General features: G+C 31.0%; 2 protein-coding genes across 2 annotated transcripts; one reads left to right on the top strand and one right to left on the bottom strand.

Annotated features, from left to right (window-relative positions):
- Positions 1-867: 867 nt before the first annotated feature.
- LOC120171356 lies at positions 868-1,305 on the bottom strand. The gene has a single exon (XM_039179065.1). It carries the CDS (start codon positions 1,276-1,278, stop codon positions 1,021-1,023), a length of 258 nt encoding a protein of 85 aa, XP_039034996.1. The 5' UTR covers positions 1,279-1,305; the 3' UTR covers positions 868-1,020.
- Positions 1,306-19,016: 17,711 nt separating this feature from the next.
- On the top strand, positions 19,017-20,155 carry LOC120171369 (transcription factor MYB41-like). The gene is made up of 3 exons (XM_039179077.1): positions 19,017-19,176; positions 19,264-19,383; positions 19,459-20,155. The coding sequence occupies exons 1-3, from the start codon at positions 19,034-19,036 to the stop codon at positions 20,153-20,155; spliced, it is 960 nt and encodes a 319-aa protein (XP_039035008.1). The 5' UTR covers positions 19,017-19,033.
- The last annotated feature ends 2,497 nt before the right edge of the window (positions 20,156-22,652 follow it).

Here is a 22,652-nt window from a genome sequence, read left to right as displayed (position 1 = left end):
AAACATACCCTTTATTCGAATAAGAATAAAAAAAAAAGAAATTTTGGTTGTTTCAAATGTCTTTTATCTATTATTTTTACTTGTTCTATTTTTTTAAGCTTTATGTTAATTTATGGATTATTTCAAATCACTTTGATCTTTTGTCTTACTTAAATCATTTCTTTTCGGCCTTTATCCTTACTCATACCTTAGCTAATTTACAACCTTATTTAAAGACCTCTTGAATTTTACATTATATTTATTTTTAAATAGTGAAGATTGGATTTAATTATAAGCTTATGGTGATGCTTTGACTTATTTGAATTGAGTTTTGCATCACGAGATTGTGAACTATCAGTATGTCTATACGTGTAAATAAACTTATAACATCATTCGATTAAAAATTAAATTTATTTTATTTATTAAAATGTGATAAAACTAAGATAAAACTAAGATAATGTGTAATAAACTAAGATAATGGGTAAATAAAAAGATCTAAATGTGTGATGATATTAAAATTTTAATTGTTATTACTGACATTTAACTTAAGATAATATATATTAATTAAATAAAAATAAAATTAATTATTTTTATGTTTTTCAAAACTAATAATCAAAAGTAGACAAGACAAAATAAACAAAAATAGAGAAGACAAAATAAACAAAAGTGATCTATCTAAACCTAGATGTAAGTGAGATTAAGGGCATTAAGATTAGATTGGGTTATTTTAAGTCTAGATTATGTTCACTTTATAGATCAGATTCACAGATCGAATTTATCGGATTAATTTTCGGATTGCATCAAAAATTTAGATCAATTAGTTTATTTTTTCCGATTACAGGGACATCAATTATAGGAGAAAGTAGAAAAAAGAATGAAAAGGCAAGCGATTCGCAAAATTCTCTTTCATTAAGTTATATGCGATGATAGAAAGCTATTTACATTAATTATACAACCCAAATGAGTGTTGGCTCAGTCCTCAAAAACCTTATCGAAATGACCACCAATTCACTCAAAGGATATTTGCTGTAAAGAATTGGTTCAGTTGGGACCCCAACAGCTCAAGTACATGACCGTCCGCAGAGACTCTTCAGATTGTTTAGACTTGAGTCCTTGGGAAATTGCAGCGGAGGATTGAGAAGAGAGAGTCTTGGCCTGTGAAGCAGACCGGAGATGGTTCTTGGCATGCTGCACGGCTGACCTTACAGTATAGTTCCATCTGCAGACGCCTTGGTCTTTCAATGCTTCCACTGCTCCAATACTAGCTGCCACGATCCACGCTCTGCTACTTGAACTCATTTCGTGAAGTTTGAATTAAGAAAGAGACACTGATTTTTGCTGTTGTGTTGGTGGGAAAGTGGAAGAAGGGGATTCTTATATTTACAAGAGAACCAAAACTACTTGCTATCTGCTCATGGTTTCGACAATGGTTTTGGTTCGGTGGGCGCATAGGTTGGACGGATTTGGAAGAATATGACATAAAAGTCCTTGTGAACTAACTCGATGACAACAAGTTGATGAGGGCAAAAATGGGATTCAGAATGATATTCGATCCCAAGATAATAAAAAATGGGTTTTGGAAGGATGTGACAGAAATGTCCACGAAAACCACCTGTGTTATGGGGAATGCAAAACAGGCTACAAGTTTGGAGGAAAAACCAGAGGCATATTTGGTAATTGAGCAAACTATTCATAGTTAAATAGTTTAAATGTTCTTACCTCATGACTTGGTGGTACGTGCATACACATCGTCTTATCCACTTTGTAGCAGGATCGGCTGACAGCAGTCTCCAAGCCCCCACCTTGGTGAGGGTGAGGGTGAGGGTGATTATTTGTTTATCTTAAAATTTAAATTTTATTTAATTATTTATTTATTTATTTTATTTATCTTAAAAATTTTATGCTCATCTTGATATATGAGTTTTTCTTAAATAGTTACTTATTTATAGATTGTATACATCTTGAAAATTTATTTATATTTAGCCCATTAAAAATTTTATATTATTAATATTTGTGTGCTCACATTGAAATTTTTTATGGATTCGTAACTTACAGACATACTTAATTAACTAGTGTTTATTTTTTTCAACATTTTATGATTAAATGCTCATGTTTGTTCATTATTATTATTGATTTGACTGTTTTTACAAGATATTATTCTAAGAGAATAACTTTAGAAATGTGATTAAAAGACTAAAAAATGTACATTTTGTTTGGAATCAAGGCTTGAACAGTGAGCATGAAATGCTGACGTGACAGTGAATCAACATCTTCTAGAAGGTTCACACAACTGCGTTAAGTGTTTATTTTGGGCAACATTTTATGATTAAATACTCATCGTTTGTTAATTATTGTTGATTTGGGTCTTTTTATGTGATTTGGGTGCAATGTAATGACTTTTGAAAAATGTACTTAAAATAATTAAAAATTACACTTTTTGTTCTCGAATCAAGGCCGGAATAGTAGGCATGAATTTGGGCATGAAATGCTGACGTGACAGTTAGTCAACAATTTCTAGAAGCTCCACTTAGTAGCGTTCTGTGTTTATTTTGGACAACATTTTATGATTAAATACTCTTCGTTTGTTAATTATTATTGTTGATTTGGGTCTTTGTACTTGATTTTTGTGCAACGCAATGACTTTTGGAAAATTTGCTTAAAATGACTAAAAATTACACTTTTTGTTCTCGAATCAAGGCCAAAATAGTAGGCATGAATTTGGGCATGAAATGCTGGTGTGGCAGTTAGTCAACAACTTAGCAAATTGATTTCTAAGAGGGAATTGCGATAATAATATGTTATTATTGAAATAACATAATCTGAGTTGGTCTTTTATGAACTTAAGTGGTTATTGATATACAACAATTGATGTTGATTAGATTAATTTCCAAAGCCAAAATCAAAGGTTGCACTTGGGTATTTGGTATACAAAGCATAATAATAAAGATTGATTCTTGTAAACAAGTAACCGACGCGAATCCCGAAGTAAAACTCATTTTCGATGATTCGAGGAAACTGAGCCAAAGCGAAAACCCAAGGTTGATTTTACCATATTAAATTTATTTCTTTTAAATCTTCTTCTTAATATTCTTTTACTTTTCTCTTTAATCTTCTTTATTTTCTTTTATTTTACTCTCTTCATCTACAACTCCCATCATTACTTGAAGACCACTCAATCCATTTCTTGGAACAAAGATTAAACAAAGAACGAATAAATCAGGAAGTCTCTTTAATCCTTGTGGGATAGACCTTTATTTTTTCTTTATTACGTTAAATATTAAAATATGAAACAAACAACTATATGTTGGTTTTTTTGGGGAAATAAAAATATTTAAAAACTTAGGAATCTAAATTTCTTTAAATTTTGAGAGGGTTAAATTAAAATTTTCAAAACATTTAAAGAACTTGAAATAACTTTTCCATAATCTTTCTTTATGATCCGCCGTAATATCACCAGTAATAGATCTCATTATAATTAAATATTAGGTAAAATACATAGATAATCTTTTCATTATAAGATATTATTTTATCGAGTTCTTCAATTTTTAAAAGTTATAAAATGGTACCTTAATTATGAGATGTTATTTTGTTGAGTCCTTTAAATATTAAAAGTTACAAAATGATCACTCGACTATTTATAATTTCTAAACTCATATTTTTTTCATTAAAAAATTAGCGACAATTTGAGCTAAGCGTTAACTTGTTGACTGAGATATGATAAAATTTTATCTTAAGATCATTTTAGTTGTATTTTCTTTATCGACTATCTATTTATATTATGTCATCGAGCCAATACTTGAAAGCAACAACGATGCTAATATGCATCATTAAAATATGATTTTATCAATCAACAGATTAACGTCTAACTCAAATTATCGTCTAACTTGAACAATCATCAATGTTTTAATAGAAAAGGACGGGTTTGAAATATATGAATAGTCAGTGACCGTTATATAACTTTTAATAGTCGAGTAACTCAACAAAATAATGTCCTCTGATCAAAGATTATTTTGTGGCTTTTAATTGTTAAATACTTAACAAAACAATACCCAATAATTAGACGACTATTTATGTATTGTATACATAAAAATTAATAGTTATAGAGAAATATATAAATACAATTTATCCAAAACCCGACAACATAAATTTTCTATGGAATGAGACATTTCTTAGGATAAAAAATAGCTTCAAGAGCTGACGTTAATTAGAATATATCTAATCACACATTCATATTTTGGGACTTCAATTTTTTAATTATAAAATTATAAATTAATATTGTTATTACTTATGAATTAGTAGACCCGCCAACCATAATATCATCCGCATACATAAGGTATGGACCTTTATTATCGTGCGAACAGTTACTCGAGGACAAGGCGTCACTCACACTGATATATCTTATGTGCAACCGACGATAACTATACGTCGATATACGCAACATCTCAATCTAGCCTATCACCTCTTATGATAATCAATCAAGGTTAAGGATACGACAACTAAGAACCAAGGGCGTATCTAGGGGTGGGCTTACCTAGGTCACGGCCCACCTCATCTCCAAAAAATTAAAAACAATATATATACTATGTTTAAAAAATGTATTGGCATAATTGATATATATTTGGTACTTAATTATAACTTTTATTCTATTTTGATACATAAATTTTATTTTTTAATTATACTTAACATTTTTTATTTTAGTATCATTTCGTTAAAAAATTAACAAAATTTTTGAGGTGACATCTTTTTTTCAATGATGATATGATATTATCTTAATGGTGACACAATAACATTATTGTTAAATTTTAATGATAGAGTATGAAAATGAAATCTAAACTGAATATTAGGTATGATTTTGAAAAAAAAAATAAAGTTTATGTACCAAACTTAACAAAAATAATAGTTTATGTACTAAACTTAACAAAAATAAACGTATGGTCACTCGATTTTAAAAATTTAATTCGTAGTTAATTTCGTTTCGTTTTAATTAAGATATGGTCAATTTCATTCTATTTTAATTAAGATACGATCACTTAGCTTAAACGGATGTTAAAGGTTCAATAATTTGATTATGTGGTATGTTAATAAAATGGTTTAATTTTTGTTTTAATCCTTAAACTTTAGATAAAATTTAATTATAAACTTTTTTGTAACCTTAAAACAGTTTAGGGACAAGTTTGCAATTTACCATTTTTTAGTATGCTTTTCTCCTTAATTCCCCTTACACCGCACACTAGGGTGTTCAAAAAAACCCGAAACCGATAACTGTAATCGTTAATCGGTATAATCATTATATTTAATAGATTAATTAATCGAACCGTTAATACTAAACGATTTTGATTAACCGAACCGCTAAAAATGATGGTTAACGGTTAAGATTACGTTTACGATTATAAATTTTGATAAACGGTTAACCGTTGGTTAATCGTTAATAAATTAAATTTATAACTATATTTTGAATTTATTATATTTTTACATAAATAACTTAATATAAATTTCAGTTATTTATAATTTATATATTTTTTAATAAAATTTGTATACAAATAACTTAATATATATATATATATATATATTTTTATTTCTTTGAAATATAGAAACACTTACACTAATATAATTATATGTTTATTGTGAGGTATTAAGATATTGGGAGATGTACATACTTACATCGCTGTAATATGTGTTAAGTGCTACACTTTTTTATTTTATTTACTTACACCATTATAAGTATGTGTTAACTGTTAAGTGCTACATTTTTTTTATTCACTTACACCAGTGTAAGTATATGTTGAGTGCTACACTTGTTTATTTTATTCACTTACATGGTGTAAGTATATGTTCTGTGTTATAATTGTTTATTTTATTCACTTACATCAGTGTAAGTATGTGTTAAGTGCTACATTTTTTTGTAGTATGAATTATGAAAAAAAATTTACAAACAATTTTAATAGGTTAACCGTAAGTTAACTTGTAACTGAACCGTTAATAACGGATAACTATTAGCGGTTAACCATTTCTTAATGGTTATGTTATAGTTAGAAAAATCTCATAACCGTCCATAAACACCCCATCTCTTCCTCCTCCAGCTATGGCAAAGCAAAGAAATTTAGTTGAAGAAATTTCTCCAAAAGATTATGACGCATCATCTCCATTTCAAAATGGATTTTTCTTTTCCCATAATTTATTGAACAAAACGATATAATTGTATGCCTCGTTAAAAACCTTAATAATCTTATGAAGGGATAAAATAGAGAAAGAAAACATAGAACAAACCCACTTTTTGAAGACATATATATTCAACACAGACTTCCCGCTACCAGTTACAACACACTACAACACCATTCCAGGAACCGAAACACCAAATAACTAGGACTTGCACTAAGACACTTATGATTAACCTTACAAATTCCCACAAAACAAACATAAAAGATTTCATCTCTAAATGACTTTATAAACACTCCTAATACCAAGATTAAAGTATACTGCACCACCAACAAAATTTGATACTACCGACCATCCCCACACAAACCTACTAGGACCAAAGCAAGACTTGGAAACCACAATGGATCTGTCTCACATCACCACTTAGCCACCTATGCAAACCAGATTAACCAACTAAAGAAGAGAACATAAGCAAGTAAAACACAACATTCACCATCCAAAAAGACATTTACTTAAGAACATTCACCATGCTTTGAAAGGTTCGGACTTCAGCAAGTCTTCAAGAGCCAAGCAAGCAGCCAATCTTTTTGAAACTCTCTACATAATTGATTTTGAGTTTACCAATCCGTTTTGACGGAGAGTCAATTTCCCAAATACTCCACGAACGATAGTATGGATTTTCAAGACAATTTTATACCATCCTCGAATGAAGTTCCAAAACTAATTTCTTCTTCCCAATCCAGCCCACCTCCACAAACAGCTCCATAGCGTATTTAACAGCCTACATTTTAATATGGTCTACCGCTTCCATCCCTATCGGCAACGCGAACACAACTCTTATTGAACAACTACTTGAACGAAGAACTCCTCAACCTCCCGAAGTTTCATTAACTAAGATGACCACTCTGCTGAGACTATCGATCTAGGAGACATAGATCAACGGCTTATCCCACCATTCCTCCAAGTTTATTTCAGGAACACTTTTCACTACATTTAACCAAACCAACGATCAGAGTTTTGAGTAAAATACCAGATTCCTGATATTTGTAGATTTCTTATTGAAAACCAAATAAGTTCTCGCTAACCATATGCTCCATATTGCTGCCGCAACAGAAATATGCCACACTACTCAACGTACCACCAAATTTCATTGGTAGGCAGAACCGAAACAAAGCTTGAGACATTATTTACTCCCACCCACGAGACCCCCCACCATCGGCCAAATAGTTGCCAAAAACAACCCATTAGTCTACAATTCACAAAGAGGTGATCCGAGTCTTCTAACCCGATCCAGACTCTGAATCTGCCAAATCCATGCCTCTGCTCTTAAGAAATAATTTTGGGGGGATTCTATTTAATATCAACATCCAAATAAAACTTTTCAATTTTTGCGGCACCTTCAATTTCCATGTAGATTCAAAATCACAATCTGGCACGTCAACGAGAGCTTCAAGGATAAGTTGAGATAACCTTTTCACAGAGAATAAACCCGAACAATCGTGAACCCAAACAAATCTGTACGGCAATTTCAAATTCAATTTCACAGCCTGAATTCTGATTTGAAGTTCCCCCACCATCTTCTTTTCTTTATCAAATAAAGCTCTTGAAAACCCTAAAAGAATCTACGCCATTGTTGACCTGGATCTCGACCTGAAAGAACCCTAAACAATGCTTATCTGTAGCCCTAGTCATAGGTATATCTAGGGAAAAAAGGTTCTGGGGGTATTTGTTTCTCTTTTGAACTGCTGAAACTCACTTGGGCAAGCTTCTTCTGCTTGTTGATAAGGGATCAAGCTTTTGAAGTGTTCCTAAATCATAAAATCCCCAGCTTTATATATCTATCTTGTGCTTGTTTTAGACAAAACCAGGCTAAAATTCCACATAAAATATGAGATGATAATGAGCTACTTTCCAAGTTAAATCCAGAAAATCTCATGATCCATGATAGATAAAGTGAAACTTTTTTTTAGTTTTCCACAAATACAAAAAAAAAAATATTAAAAAATGGTAAATTACAAATTTATTTTTAAACTGCTTTAGATTAAAAAAAAAAGTATATAATTAAATTTTATTTAAAGTTTAAGGATTAAAACAAAAATTAAAATATAGTCACGTCATAAAAATATTAAACTTTTAACGACTGTTTTTAAAATAAAATGAAAGTGATCCTATAATCTTAATCAAAACGAAAGTGATTATGAATTAAGCCTTTTTTTAATTGAGTGACTATATGTTTATAAAACTAAAACAAAAGTGATCAATTCTGTAATTTACCCTTTTATCAATTAAGTCGTTTAAACTAGGTGAATAAAAAACGAAAAAAAGAAAAATAAAGAATATAAATAAAAAGAGAAGAGAAGTGATAAAAAAACGGAAGGAAAGAAGAAGATTTCGCGTACCTTTTTAAATTATTATAACTCACATAGATGTGTGGGTGTATATATATATATATATATATATATATATTATTTTAATCAATTATATATTTTATATTTAGGTTAAGAAACTTGTCAAAATCTCTATCTATTTTCTTTCCAAATTATATGTGTACAATTTCCATATTCCCTCGTCATTTTGAAGCACTACAAGTCTTAACATACTACAACTCCGGCTATATACATATGTATCAAAAATAAAAAGGATCCTCAGTATCAGTAAGGACCCCAACAGTCAAGTACATAACTTTCCTCAAAGATTCCTCAGCTTGTTTTGCTTCTTCATCTCTAACTTTGCTTGGAACAATCGAAGAAGAAGAAGAAAGCTTCTTGGCTTGAGAATATGATCCGAGATTATTCTTGGCACGTTGGTCAAGTGACCTTAGTGCATGACTACACCGGCAAAACTCTTGGTCTTTCGAACCCTCTACGGCCCCAACACTTGCCGCTATAAACCACACTTTGCTTCCTGCTCCCCAACTCATCTTTAGCCCATAAAAACTAGTTACTTCGTTGCTTAAGCCTGAAGCCTTACTCTCGAGTACATATAGAGAGAGATTAGACTGACTGATAGCCGTTGGTTTTATTGTTTAATCAGCTAAAAGAATTCGCCTTTAGCGATCCATTATTGCTGCCCGCATTAGATACTGATCATAATACACGCAGCCCGACTGGCAAACCTCGTTTGGCCGTTGGTTTTGACTTACGAGCACCTTTGTATGGACAAGACATAAACTTGATGTGGATCCCAAGTGACCTCATTTTACAGAAACCGATGGTTGTTGACAAATGACAACCTTGGTTTTGGCTGTTACTCCCGAGTAAAACAAAAAACGAAGACCGAACGAATGACATCGCATTGTCCATCCAAATGCGGATCCAAGGCTGCTAACACCAGGAACTTGCCCCTGGAATGAAGCCGATCCAGCGGCTAGTTCATGGTCATAAGCATATATTCTCGGACTTGGTTCAAAGCCCATAATAGATATGTGGTAAAATGATTGCACCGTATCTTGGTATACAATATTCTATTTAAAATCATGTTACACTCTTAAAATAAATATCTATTATTCCAAAGAAAGCCCATTATCTACAATCATCACCCATTATCTACAATCATCACATGTAGCATAAAAATATATGGTTCACTTGTAAAACAAATAAGACCATTTAAATAGAATATTGCATATATAGGTGTCTAGGGATGAAAGACCGTAGCTATAAAGGGATGATGGAAGGGGCAAAGGCTAATTACGAGAAGGAGATCAGGCCGGGATCGGAACCCGGAGACTCGTCATCTCAGGTGGGATGGATCTCAGATTCGGAGTCGAGCAGCCGACAAACCGTGAAAAAGGTTGAGTTGGACGATAAACAGAAGCTAAGGGAAGCTGAGAAGGCTGAGAATCTCATGCATCTCATCTGCTTCGGACCTTGTGTAAACTAGTTTCTTCTCTTATGTATGTTTATATGTAAGGCTGTTACTTCAAAATATTTCTCTTCTTCTTCTTCTTCTTCTTCCTCCTCCTTTGTGTATGCGCCGAAATTATGATGCGGGCGTTATAATATGAAAGATTGTTAAAAGTCTTCTCTATGTAGCTATTTAGATGAATCGGAATTTTCATTCTTCATATTCTCTGTGTCATTAACGTTGCAACATCATATACAATACAATCCATCTCAACATAGCACTATGAGTATTCTGGATTCAGAATCCTTACAATTTTATTTTCCATACTTGTAAATGGAGATTGATTATGTGTACAAAGCTGATGTTTTAAAATTTTGGGGGCTAAAGTATACATTTTTAATTGTATTAATTTATAATTTCATAACTTTCAAAGGGACTGAACTAAAGTTTCACCCCTTATCAGGACCTGGTTATTGCAACCCTGAATTTACGGCCACTAGTGTTTTTTTTTTTTTTGATTGAAAGATGTAGCTGAGGTAAACCAGTAGGACATGGTTTTAAAGCAGTCCAGCAAAGACCAGATATAGACTATAAATATTAGATGTTACGTTTTGATATTTGTGGAATAAGTGGCTGAGTTTGTTTGAGTCCATTTTCTCAAATAAATGGCGAGTTACGCTTTCAATTGGAAGGAAGATAAAGGTGGTTTTCTTGGCTCAACAGGCAGCCCGAAAAAAAAAATTGTAAAATAGGGCACTTTTATTTTGGGACTACAATATTTTATACGTTGTATGAAATTCGTCACATTATGATGATGAGTTTCAATAAAAAATATTTTTTTTATTTAAATTTTTTATCTTGATGTGATAAATTTTAATAAAAAATATATTTTAATAAAATTCATCACTTCATGTGAAAAGTTCTAAAAACACTATAAAAAATATAAGATCTCAAAATAAACTTTTATTTATCATATTTTCTCTAATAATTTACTCGTTTACCCAATTGGAGCAAATAATCCATAAAGAACCAATCCACGACATTCTTTGGAAACAATGGTTCGAGCCTGCAAAATTGCCCATGTTACAATGGCAAACTCGTCCTGCCAATAAGACTAGTTTTTTTATAAAATATATTTTAATGGATACAAGCATGTGGGTCTTGTGAGTTTTAATATTTTAATATATTTTTGAAACTCGTCATATTTATTTGGTGAGTTTTATTAAAATAATATTTTTTTTGTAAATTTAAAAAGTGTTATTATAAAAAAATTCCTAAAACTCGTAATGTGAACTTGACGCATTTAATTTAAATCCACTAGCTGTCTATAACTTTTGGCCAACAAACAAGTTTTTAAATTCATTGCATTTAGGGTTATTAATGAGACGAGATAGATTGTGAGTTACTCGAAATTGACTCGGTCAAAGCTCGATAAATACTCCACTTGAATGGACTTGACTCGAGTTCGAGTTCTTAACAAGCCTAAACGAGCTACTTGATATTCAACTCGAAAAGCTCGTGAGTAGCTCGAAAGTATAATATATTAAGATTTTATTTTTTAAAATAAACTATTAATAATATTAACATTTATGTGTTGGTTTTTTTTAAATGTAGTATAATGTTTTCACGTATTTAAGGTTTAAGTTCAAGTTTGAGTTTGATGTTTCAATCAAGTTAAGTTTAAGAATTTTTTCATTTCGAGCTTTTATGAGCATTAGTTCATAGATTTGAGTTCGAGTCGAGTCGAGCTCTACAATATTCGAGCTTGACTCAGCTCGTTTACAACCCTAACTGCAACATATGAACCTCCAACCAATTTGGTTGGCTCTCCTAGGGGTGAGCAAAACTCGATTTGAAAAATCAATTTTTTTTTCAATTTTTAGTTATTCAAGTCAATTCGAATTATTAATTCGTTTTTCGAGTTCGAGTCGAGTTGAAATTTTGGAATTCCGAGTTACTCGGAAAACCAAAAATTTGAGTAAGTATTTTGACAGTTTTACGATTTAGTCTCTAATTTCATTATTTTTTTTTTCAATTCCTCCCTCATTTTAAGTCCGCTTTTCGTCAAATTTGAACCACATACTCCTAAACCATTGTAGAATACATGTGTACTTTCAATTACTCTTTTTGATAATAAATTTTCTATTTTTCAATTTAGTCCCTCAACTTTTCATATCTTTCTTATTTCTTCAATTCATCCTTTATTTTAAGTTCGTTTTTTACCAAATTTGAACCACATGCTCATTTACCATAGTAAAATACCTATGTAACTTCAATTCTTATTTTTAACTAAAAATGAACTCTCTTTTTTATTTAGTCCCTTAATTTTACATTTTACTCAATTTGGTCTTATGATTACAGTCGTTTGCAAATTCTTGCTCATCGTCAATTCTTCGACTCCTTTATACTCTCATCAAATACTTTCTTTAAAATACTTTCTTATATTGTTAGACAAAGTCAAAAAATTGGAATAGATCTTTTCCATAAAACTATAAATAACTATAATAAAATTAGTATAGAAACTTGAATAACTCGACTCAAAAAAATTTCAAGTTAAGTTCGAGTTGTGAAATACAACTCGTCAACTCGAAACTTTTTGACTTGATTCGATCGAATGCTCACCCTAGGCTTTCCATTAAAACATGATATGGAGGATAAAAAACCATAAATTGTTTGAGATGCAAAATATTCCGCAAAAACAGAAAAATAAGATGATGATGATGATAATTTAAAAACTTGTCTATTGACTAACAACTATAAAAGGCTAGTGGATTTAAATAAAAAAGAAATCGTCACGTTCATATTACGAGTTTTAGAGTTTTTTAAATAATAATTATATAATTAAAAAAATAATTTTTATTTTTTTAAAAAATATATTATTTTAATAGAATTCATCACGTACGCATGACAAGTTCTAAGAAATATATTAAAATATTAGACCTATAGGGCCCATATACCTGGGTCCATTAAAATATTTTTTTTGAGAAAACTTGTCGAGTGGGACGTGACGAATTTACCTTATATTGTAGCATTTGTCGTAGATACCAAATAAATTTAGAATTGACTTATTGGGTCAATATTTTTATTCACTTGATCTATTGGGCTAATTTTACCGGTTCAAGTCACATTTGTCGTGGGCTGATATGATATCCAGAGGACTCGAACATTATGTGTTTTCCTTTTTAAAAAGTCGGGAAGAGTTTCTAAAGACCGAGAATGTCATCATAGGTTGTTAGAATTGTGTTTCATTACATGATCGGTTGCTGCTTTGATAAATAAATGTTTAAATGCAGGGACGGGAGGAGACGGGTGAGGTAGTGATTATCTTGAAAATTTAAAATTATCATATATTTTTTAATTTTTTTTTAAAATTTTTTATTGAAAATTTGTTTTCACCTCTATGATTTTACAAGTTTATCATTCTCTAAAATTTTAGAAGTTCACCCCTTATTATAAAATCACGCGCTCGTCTCTATTTAAAGGATAATTATAAAATAATGGTACAAGAATGAATTAATTTAAATAAAGGAGTATGAATTAATTTAAATAAAGGATAATTATAAAATAATGTTTTAGTTTGTGCCGTTCATTTATTAATTTAAATAAAGGAGTATTAATTAATATTTCTGTGTTCGTTTAATAAACGAACGAAACATAAATAGAGGTGTATCCAGTTCGTTTATGTTCACAAACAAGATCATTTATTGACTCATTTATCGACACATTTATAAGTTAATTTATTCAGTTCTCTTTTCCCTTTTATTTTTAGGCAAGTTACGTATTTAGCACTTAAACTATCAGTTTTGGTCTGTCTAGTATCTAAACTTTCAATTTTTTCAAAACCATATGAAACTTTTAGTTTTCATTTAATTTTATTACCCCATCGTTAAAATTTTAACGCGTTTAGTACCTAAACTATTAGTTTTGATCCGTTTTAGTACTTAAACTTTTATTTTTTCAAAACTTTTTAAATTTTGAACGAGATACTAAAATGAAACAAAAACTAACGTTTTTAACGACGTGATACAAAAATGAAATAAAAACTAAAATTTAGGTATGATTTAAAAAATGAAAGTTTAGGTACTAAAATTGATCAAAACTATAATTTACCCTTTATTTTTTACATTTTAAATGTTGGTGAAGAGAAGGACTAAATTGAACATAGTTTGTACTTTAGAGTTCAAACTATGAAATCTAAGGAGCTTAAGGACTAATGGCATAATTTCACTATTTTTTTGGCTTGCAAATCGAAAGATAAAAAGAGAATATCGTTTGTCGAGGGGACTCAAATCATATAAATGAACATGTTCATGAACGTTAAACAAATTGAACAAGAACATATTCAAAAGTAAATAAACAAACCCAAACAAAATCTTATTCGTTCAAATTCAATTCGTTACACCTTATCGATCCGTTTGGGAAAAAAAAACATATAACTCACATATGAGGACTGATCCAGGAACGATCTCCCGAAAATACATCTAGAGTCTTCATTCTTATAATATAAATAACAAAACCTTTGAGTTGACCACATTTTAAGCCACCCACGATATTATACACACACACTACCTACTAGATCGTTATCGTATAACTCTTTCCTTATCTCTCCACGCCTACACCAACTGGTACCAACTTCAGCTAAAGCAGTTTCATCAAACCCTAAAAGTACATACCCTATATGTGAACTCTTCGGAAAGCTCCATACAAAGATTGTAAAACACAAGTAAAGGACTACATTAATATTCAAAGTTTGTTGGAATTATTGGACATCTTCCAACAAGACCTTAACAAACAAAATTTTCATATATAACCACTCTACATACTTGTATTAGTAAAATAATTTGTTTTGGGTCAACTTCGGAGATGTGGCGACTCTAGGCACACAAGCAAGCCTTATATATGCGACAAGTTCCACGGACCGGGGTCAAGGAGCGAGTGACACTTGCGGCCACAAATGTTATGGAGAATGAGGATCGCAACCTGTGAGCCGAAATCTAGGTTTATTTTATTGGTCTTCAAATCAAACGAGGAGTGCAGGCGTGTGTCGTCATGGTAAACGTTTCTTAAGCTTATTTGTTGGTTCTTTTTTTATTTATCTAGAAGGTGAGATGTTTCTAGACTTGTAATGGGGAGACAAGAGTTTAGTTAATTATGATTTAAGATATTGTTTCACAAGATCATACAATATTAAAAGGTGACAAGATCTTGGTTGTGTCGTAGAAGTTAGGGACTTTTGTTGTATCTTATTCGGATTTTTTTCGGTAAATAATATTTTCACGATTAATTTTTTTATTTATTAAAGTCTTTAAAATTTTATATCTTTCGAATGGTTATCTTTATTAATATGATTGTTATCAATTTCATTATTGATTAAATCGATTATATAATAGTCAGATCTACTCATCTTATCGACCTACAAAAATTCATCATCACCCTAAGAATTACACCACTACTATACAAAATAAAGAAAAGAGACTGTTTCTCTCTATAAGAATCTAAATCATTTCTATTGTTCATCCTCTTCAGTCTGTCATCTCTTTCTCCCAGAGATGAAACTAGGATTAAATATTGGGAGCGACAAAACATCAAGTTCAAAATAATAATGACTTATTACATATTTAATCTAAAAAATTGGAGGGAGCAAAATAATGATTTTACTTAAGTTTAAATTGATAAGGACCTCAAATTCTATTAGACAAAAATTTTAGGAGGGGCAAGAGTCTCTCCCACTCTCCGTATACATCTTTCCCTTCTTTTTCAAAACTATCGTTCAAACCAGAAAGGATGGACCGTCTACGGCCATCACAACCACTATTTTATCCGAAACATTTTTTAAAAAGTTTAATCATACTTAAACTTATGCACATGTGTTTAAGCAAACAGGGTTTGACCATTACAAACGCATTTGACCAATTGATGTTTATTGTTGATGTTAGATAGGGGTGGATGAAACTATGCACCTCATTGTCAATGACTTTGAATTGAGTTTCCCAGTTCCAGTGTTTTGGCCTTAAAGCTTTAAGCTTTTGTACCAAAACCATGTTACTTGCTTCCCCTCTAGTTTTAGAGTAACAAATGTCAAAATGAAGCACAGCCACACAAAAGGCTTTGCCATGCTCCAACAACAACAAAATTATATATATAAAAAAGACAGGAAATACTCAGAGGATGGTTGATTTTGTAATTTGTATATGTTTGCTGGAAGTGGACATGTGCCCAAAATATAGTGGTCTGTTTCAAAAATAGGAAAGTTGTCACATGCGTTTAGTGTTAAAGGAAATCTCTTGTTAAACTAGGTTGTCTTGTGTTTAAAACTAAGGGGTTGTTTGTTTGCCTCTTAATGGAACCATTCAGCTCTTAATGTTGAACCGTTCAGCATTCAGTTTGTTTGTTTCGCACATCTGAATGATTCAGTGTTGCCTGATTCAGCAAAACAGTGCTGAATGATTCAGCACAGAAGTACATTCTAAATGATTCAGAGTCATTATCAAACAGTATAGCACATTCAGAACTAATTCATACAGAGCCTTTTAATAATTCAGCATTTGAATCATTCAACGTTTAATCATTCTAAAGTAAACAAACAACCCCTAAATTTCCATAAATGGGTTCTAGTTGTTGGACAAACAAAAAGGAAAAGTTTGAAACTTTAGGGATTATTTATTAAATTGAGTGGAAAATTTTGCTGAAATTTCCCACTCAATATTTTGCTTGTGCTGTTTTCGCATTATTGGTTACGACATTAACGTAAATAAACTTAGGGGATTATTAAAATGGGTGAAAAAATAGTTTTAATTGAGTTAATGTGTATTATTTTATTATTTAAAATTTATTTGAACTTTTTATTTAATTAATTTTAATTTTTAAAAAAATTTAATTGAACTTATTTATATAATATTATGATATTGATTTGATTTGATTTAAATAATTTTTTCTAATCCTATACATTACACATAAATATTTTTTCATATTCTTTTACATGTGTAGGTAAGATTTGTTATTTTATTTAATATATTTATAATATTATTGTTCAAAGAAGGGATTTTAAAGGGAAAAACTATTGATGAAAATGTAAAGGAGTCAAAGAATTATTGGGAGGAAATAATTTGCAAAAAGTTGTGGTAGGAGGATCAAAGCGAATAGTATATAAAGTTTAAGGATTAAATTGTAAAGAGAAAATTTATTTTCGAAAAAAAATAATTGAAGTTGCACTAGCATTTTAAGATAATTGAAGTTGCACAAATGGTTGAAATTCAGGAATTTGAGTTTAAAATGATAAGTTTGAATCCTACTACCGTCACTCTTAATGAGCAATTTGTGAATTATTATGTAAATCAAATTATTTCACCTAATTATTTAAGTCCAGTGATAAAATTAATTTTATGCCAACAGTGTTGGCACAAGTGGTTGGGATTCAGGAATTTGAGTTTGTAAGAATAAGTTCGAATCCTATTACCATCACTCTTGGTGAGCAATTTATAAATTATTATGTAAATCCCAATTGGATCATGGGTGTGTGCTATCCCTTGACTGAGGAGCCACCAATGACCTAAACTTTTGTATAGAAAAATGATAAAAATAATTCTATTATCAATACAATATGAAATTGACAAAATATTCTAAAAACTTAAATTTAACTTAAACAAGATTTTCGGCCAAGTAGAATTTCATTCTCGTCTGAAATTTTCAAAAGAAATCATAAGAATTTATCGTCGTTGAAAGAGAAGCTTTAGTTCCTCTTTTTTCTTCTTCTTAAGTATCAAAAATCATTTTTAGTGACAAAAGTTTTCGTCGCAATTTCATTCGCTATAATGAAACGCTGTCAAATTTTCGTCTATTGTGGATCGTGTACTTAACTAACCTTACCCACCGATCATCGTCAACGTCAACTTAAGACGCTGTCGATCAAATTGCCTAGTTGACATTCATCGCTTAAATCTGGGTTTAGGGTAAATTAGATAGCAAATATTTCTCTACACTCCATGTGATTCATGGCTTCAAAATTCAAAGGACCTATACTAAATATTCAACCCAATCAACTTGACAACAAAATGGTGGCATGCCATTTTCAAAATGTTTAGAAATATCAAATAATATATACCTTTCTCAACAAATAATAAATTAATTGATTGATATTTTAGAAATATCACAGGACCAACCTTTTTTTTGTTGCAATAATCACAATTGATTTTGTTTTTAGTAGGATCATTAGCCTTTTCTCTAAAAAAATATGTTTAATAGAATATATAATGTCATTGCTTTCTAAATTTCATGAATTTCATTTTTCTTTCTAATTTAGAATTAATATCTCTACTTCTTCAAGATATGATATGTTTTTTACCATTCAATCTCACGATGCCTTTGTCACGGACATTGTCACAGCTGTCCACCCTGTTTACGCTACTTATTAGGGATTTAAACATAGAATAATACAATCAAAGAATTGTTCTAATATCATTTGTCATGAGATTATTATTTGAAAAGAAAAACATATATTTGACGGAATATATAATATTATAATTGTTAATGCGTGTTGGCACAAGTAATTGAGATTCAAGAATTTGAGTTTGTAAGATCAAGTTCAAATCCTACTACCGTCATTATTGGTGGACAATATGCATATTTATAGGAAAATCTCAATTAAATCTTATGTATGCTTTGACCTTCGATTGGGAGAATCATTTATGACCTAAACTTTTATTTACATGTGAGATTAATATCCATCTTTTTTTAAAAGGGTGGCAAATACATAAGAAAGTTTATTATTATTGTTTTGAGAGGAGCATTGAAGGTTATTACCGTACCGTGAATTGATGGATAAATAATCAATTAGTCGTGTATGTAAACGTGTGATAAGTAGAGAAGAAGGTATGTGTGTCAAAAGGCCGGCGCCAAATCATATTGACTTCAATCATGCTACCACTTCTTGTTTCCATCTCTCTGTATATAAATGGAGCTCATTCTTCCCCTTAGGGTCGACAGCTTACACTTTAGCTTCTCCATTGTTAGCTGCACCATCCGTTTCATACTTGCTTTGGAAACTTGTTATCATCCAATGGGAAGATCTCCTTGCTGTGACAAAAATGGACTCAAGAAAGGTCCCTGGACCCAAGAAGAAGACCTTAAACTCACCAACTATATTCAGGTTCATGGACCTGGAAACTGGCGTACTCTCCCTAAGAATGCTGGTATGCGTTTGTGTTTCTCTATTCTCTGCACACAAAACATGTCACATGAATGCGTTTTTATTGATTGTTGTTTATTTGAACTGTTTAGGGCTCCAAGATGTGGGAAGAGTTGTCGTCTTAGATGGACAAACTACCTTAGACCTGATATCAAGAGAGGTAGATTCTCCTTTGAAGAAGAAGAAACTATAATTCAACTGCACAGTGTTTTGGGGAACAAGTAGGTTGATCATGTTCGTAAAATAATATTTTGTTGTAGAGGGTTTACTGATTTTTGTTCTGAATTGAAAATCAGGTGGTCGGTCATTGCCAGTATCTTGCCGGGAAGGACAGACAACGAGATCAAGAATTACTGGAACACTCGTATAAGGAAAAGGCTATTGAGAAATGGAATCGATCCGGTGACACATGCTCCACGGCTTGATTTTCTTGAACTTTCTTCCATTCTGGGCTTGACTTTGTGCGGCCAATCTGTTGTTAACGCGTCCAACTTGTTAGGTGCACAAACTCTCCTAAATCCTCAGCTGCTAAGCCTAGCCAACACGATCCTGTCTCTGAAGCAAGAAAACCCAGATTCAGTGCTGCAATATCTCAACCAAAACCAGCTCTGCACCACGTCGACTGCCGTTCCATGTACGTCGATGATAAACCAAACAGGACTCACGCAAGAAGGGTTTTCTTCCGACATGACAAACTTGAGCTACCCAAATTCCCAAGAAAATCTGACATCTTCCATTTTAACTAATGCATTTGTGGGGCAACCAAACACAACAGTTCCCGTTCTGTCTGAAACTCCGAACATGCAATCACTGGACGGCAATCAGAATTACAGCTTTGATTCTGTGAGGTCGACGCCGACATCAAGTCCGACACCTTTGCATTCATCATCTACGTACCTGAACAGATGCAGCACCGATGACGAAATAGAAAGCTTCAGCACCTTGTCTAAATTTGAAATTCCGGAGGGTTTGGATATCAATGATTTTATGTAAATATTATACATAATATTAATGCTTAAAATTTTGGACTTGTAAGCTGCATGCATCATCATTGTTTATGAATTTCGTTTTCTTTTTCTTCCAGAGCTTAAGATTTTGGACTATATGATACAGTATGATAATGTCAACTTTTTCAAGCTGCAGATGATGGATGGATTACGTATCCTATAAATCCTGTTCAAAGATGGATGATTATGGAAAATTTTACCGTTAAACACGTAAGAATGCCAACGCGATCACATTCTAGAAGCATATTTCCCTCCAGCATCGAGATCATTAATTAATTAATTAATTAATTAATTAATCAAAATATTATGATTTTCTTTTAGTCATCTTCATCCTTAAGCGATGACAAGTAATTCCGTCACCGAAACTCCATTGTGCTTCGATTTCATATCAATGCAGACAAAGTGAAGTCTTGTCTTTTGCATGTAATGGTGTTCGATGACTAGTTCATTAAGAGTTTGATCTCTATTTATTTATAAAACTAAATAAACTAATAATATTTTAAAACTCGTTCATCAAGTAAAATGAACTCTCAAACAATATATACTCAATTTAAATATGTTTACAAAGGGACTTATTTATAATTTTATTTGAAACTCATTTAATTATATACATAAAATTTTAATTTTGATTCAATTATACACATTATATTTTTATTGATATAAGATGATTACAAGTAGTAGTATCTATTTTAAAGACTCAATTATTTGATAATAAACATTTAAATACACTACAGTCATTAATGCTTTGACTCAAAACTTATCGGGATAACAATTATATATGTTCATTTATTTTTATTAATATATGGCTTTTGTTACGTTTTTTCGCATACATTTGCGGTGCCTGGACGTTAACCGCCGTTAAAAACAAGTGACATTGTCACGTTCTGGTAATTTTGAAATTTTTTATTTAAAATAAAAAAAAATATTTTTTTTGATTTTTTTTAAAATCTAAAAAAAACACTAAACTTTTAAAATCTTAATTTTAATTCCATTACCACCTTCGGCCACCATCAACATCGTCAATCGACCGAACACCCAATGACATGTGATTGACCAACCACCTACGAACAAAACCCCCATACTTTCGCAACCGATCGAACACCAAATTCCCCTAAATTAATAAACTCCTAAACATAAATCTTTAAACCTAATACCCAAATCCCTAACCATAATCCCAAATTTATTCTTAAATTCAACCCAAAATATAATGAGTTGAAACATGAGGTTGATGGGGAGAGCTCGGGCGAAGGGAATGATGGGAGAGCACTGGCGAAGGGGAGGGGAAATGGGGAAATACGGCGAGGTGGGAGTTGGAATTGCGCATGTTTTTTAATTTTTTAATTTTTTTTTAAAATTAAAATTCTAAAAATTACCAAAATATGACATATTTCATTTAATGTGGGGTTTTTCTTAACGGCTGTTGATGCTCATACTCCTAAAATGGCAACGAAAAAAACGTTAGACACTTAAAATTGTAACGGAGAACACGTTAGGCACTAGGATGAGTCAGAAAATAGTTTAGGCACCTATTCGAGAAAAAGAGTACAATTTAGACCCTTATTTTAGTATTAAGCCTTATATCTATTATTATTCCTTCCACGGGCTTATGGACTTGCGCTCTTGGAAATATTCATTTCCTGCCCCACTAATGCAAATGGAAAACGCATTTTTCTGAGTTGTAATAAATATTTTCTCTCAGTACATTTGAAAACGGTGAATAACATTAATAACTTCCGCATTGGAAATTATAGGAAAAATTACTTGAATAGTCATTCAAACAAAAATTCTTGTAATTTCATCATCTAACGTTTAGTGCGTTACCAATTTAATTATCACCATTAAAAAACTGGTTGAACACTTAACAATGTTTTGACTCATCGTATCATCTCTAATAAGATGGTGACACATATTATCACATTTCTCGTAACAACATAAAAAATTATTTTAAAATTTAAGGGAATTAAAGCTATAACCAAAACTTGAGAACTAAATAACTATTGCATCGAACCAAAATATATATTACACCCCTGTAAATAAGTAATTTTTAAGTTAAATGAATAATAAAATTGTTTATATTTATTTTATAAAAACATATTAATTATAAACCAAATTTATAATTAATACACTAATGTTATAATGTTAAAATATAAATAAATTAAAATTAATTAATACTATACATAATTAAATTATAATTAATGATCTTAACACATTTTTTATAATGAATGGAAGCATAAGTGATGGATGAGGAGAAAAAGTAAAAAAATGGACATAAAAGATAGTCTTAGCAATACCAGATAGGGGTGACAAAGAAATGATAATATTAAAAATAAATTATAAATCTAATCTTAATTCTACCTATAGAAAAGGAGAAGGGAGAATCTAAAGAAAGGAACGGAAGTTGTGCTCTTAGTGGATCTAGAACTCATACTCTAAGAAAATATGAAAGAATAAATATGATCAGCTTAATTACTCGACCAAATGTA

Source organism: Hibiscus syriacus, unplaced genomic scaffold, assembly GCF_006381635.1.
Source record: "Hibiscus syriacus cultivar Baekdansim isolate YM2019G1 unplaced genomic scaffold, ASM638163v2 tig00111833_pilon, whole genome shotgun sequence".
NCBI classification, from domain to species: Eukaryota; Viridiplantae; Streptophyta; class Magnoliopsida; order Malvales; family Malvaceae; genus Hibiscus; species Hibiscus syriacus.
The sequence above is the reverse complement of the archived record's forward strand: the minus strand, read 5'-3'. Positions and strand labels throughout refer to the sequence as shown.

Excerpts from the sequence above, each read along its gene's own strand:
- LOC120171356 (XM_039179065.1), bottom strand. The coding sequence starts at position 1,278 with ATGAGTTCAAGTAGCAGAGCGTGGATCGTGGCAGCTAGTATTGGAGCA.
- LOC120171369 (XM_039179077.1), top strand. The coding sequence starts at position 19,034 with ATGGGAAGATCTCCTTGCTGTGACAAAAATGGACTCAAGAAAGGTCCC. Across the intron at positions 19,177-19,263 it reads AAGAATGCTGGTATGCGTTT|ATGTGGGAAGAGTTGTCGTC; the intron begins GTGTTTCTCTAT and ends TAGGGCTCCAAG. Across the intron at positions 19,384-19,458 it reads CACAGTGTTTTGGGGAACAA|GTGGTCGGTCATTGCCAGTA; the intron begins GTAGGTTGATCA and ends ATTGAAAATCAG.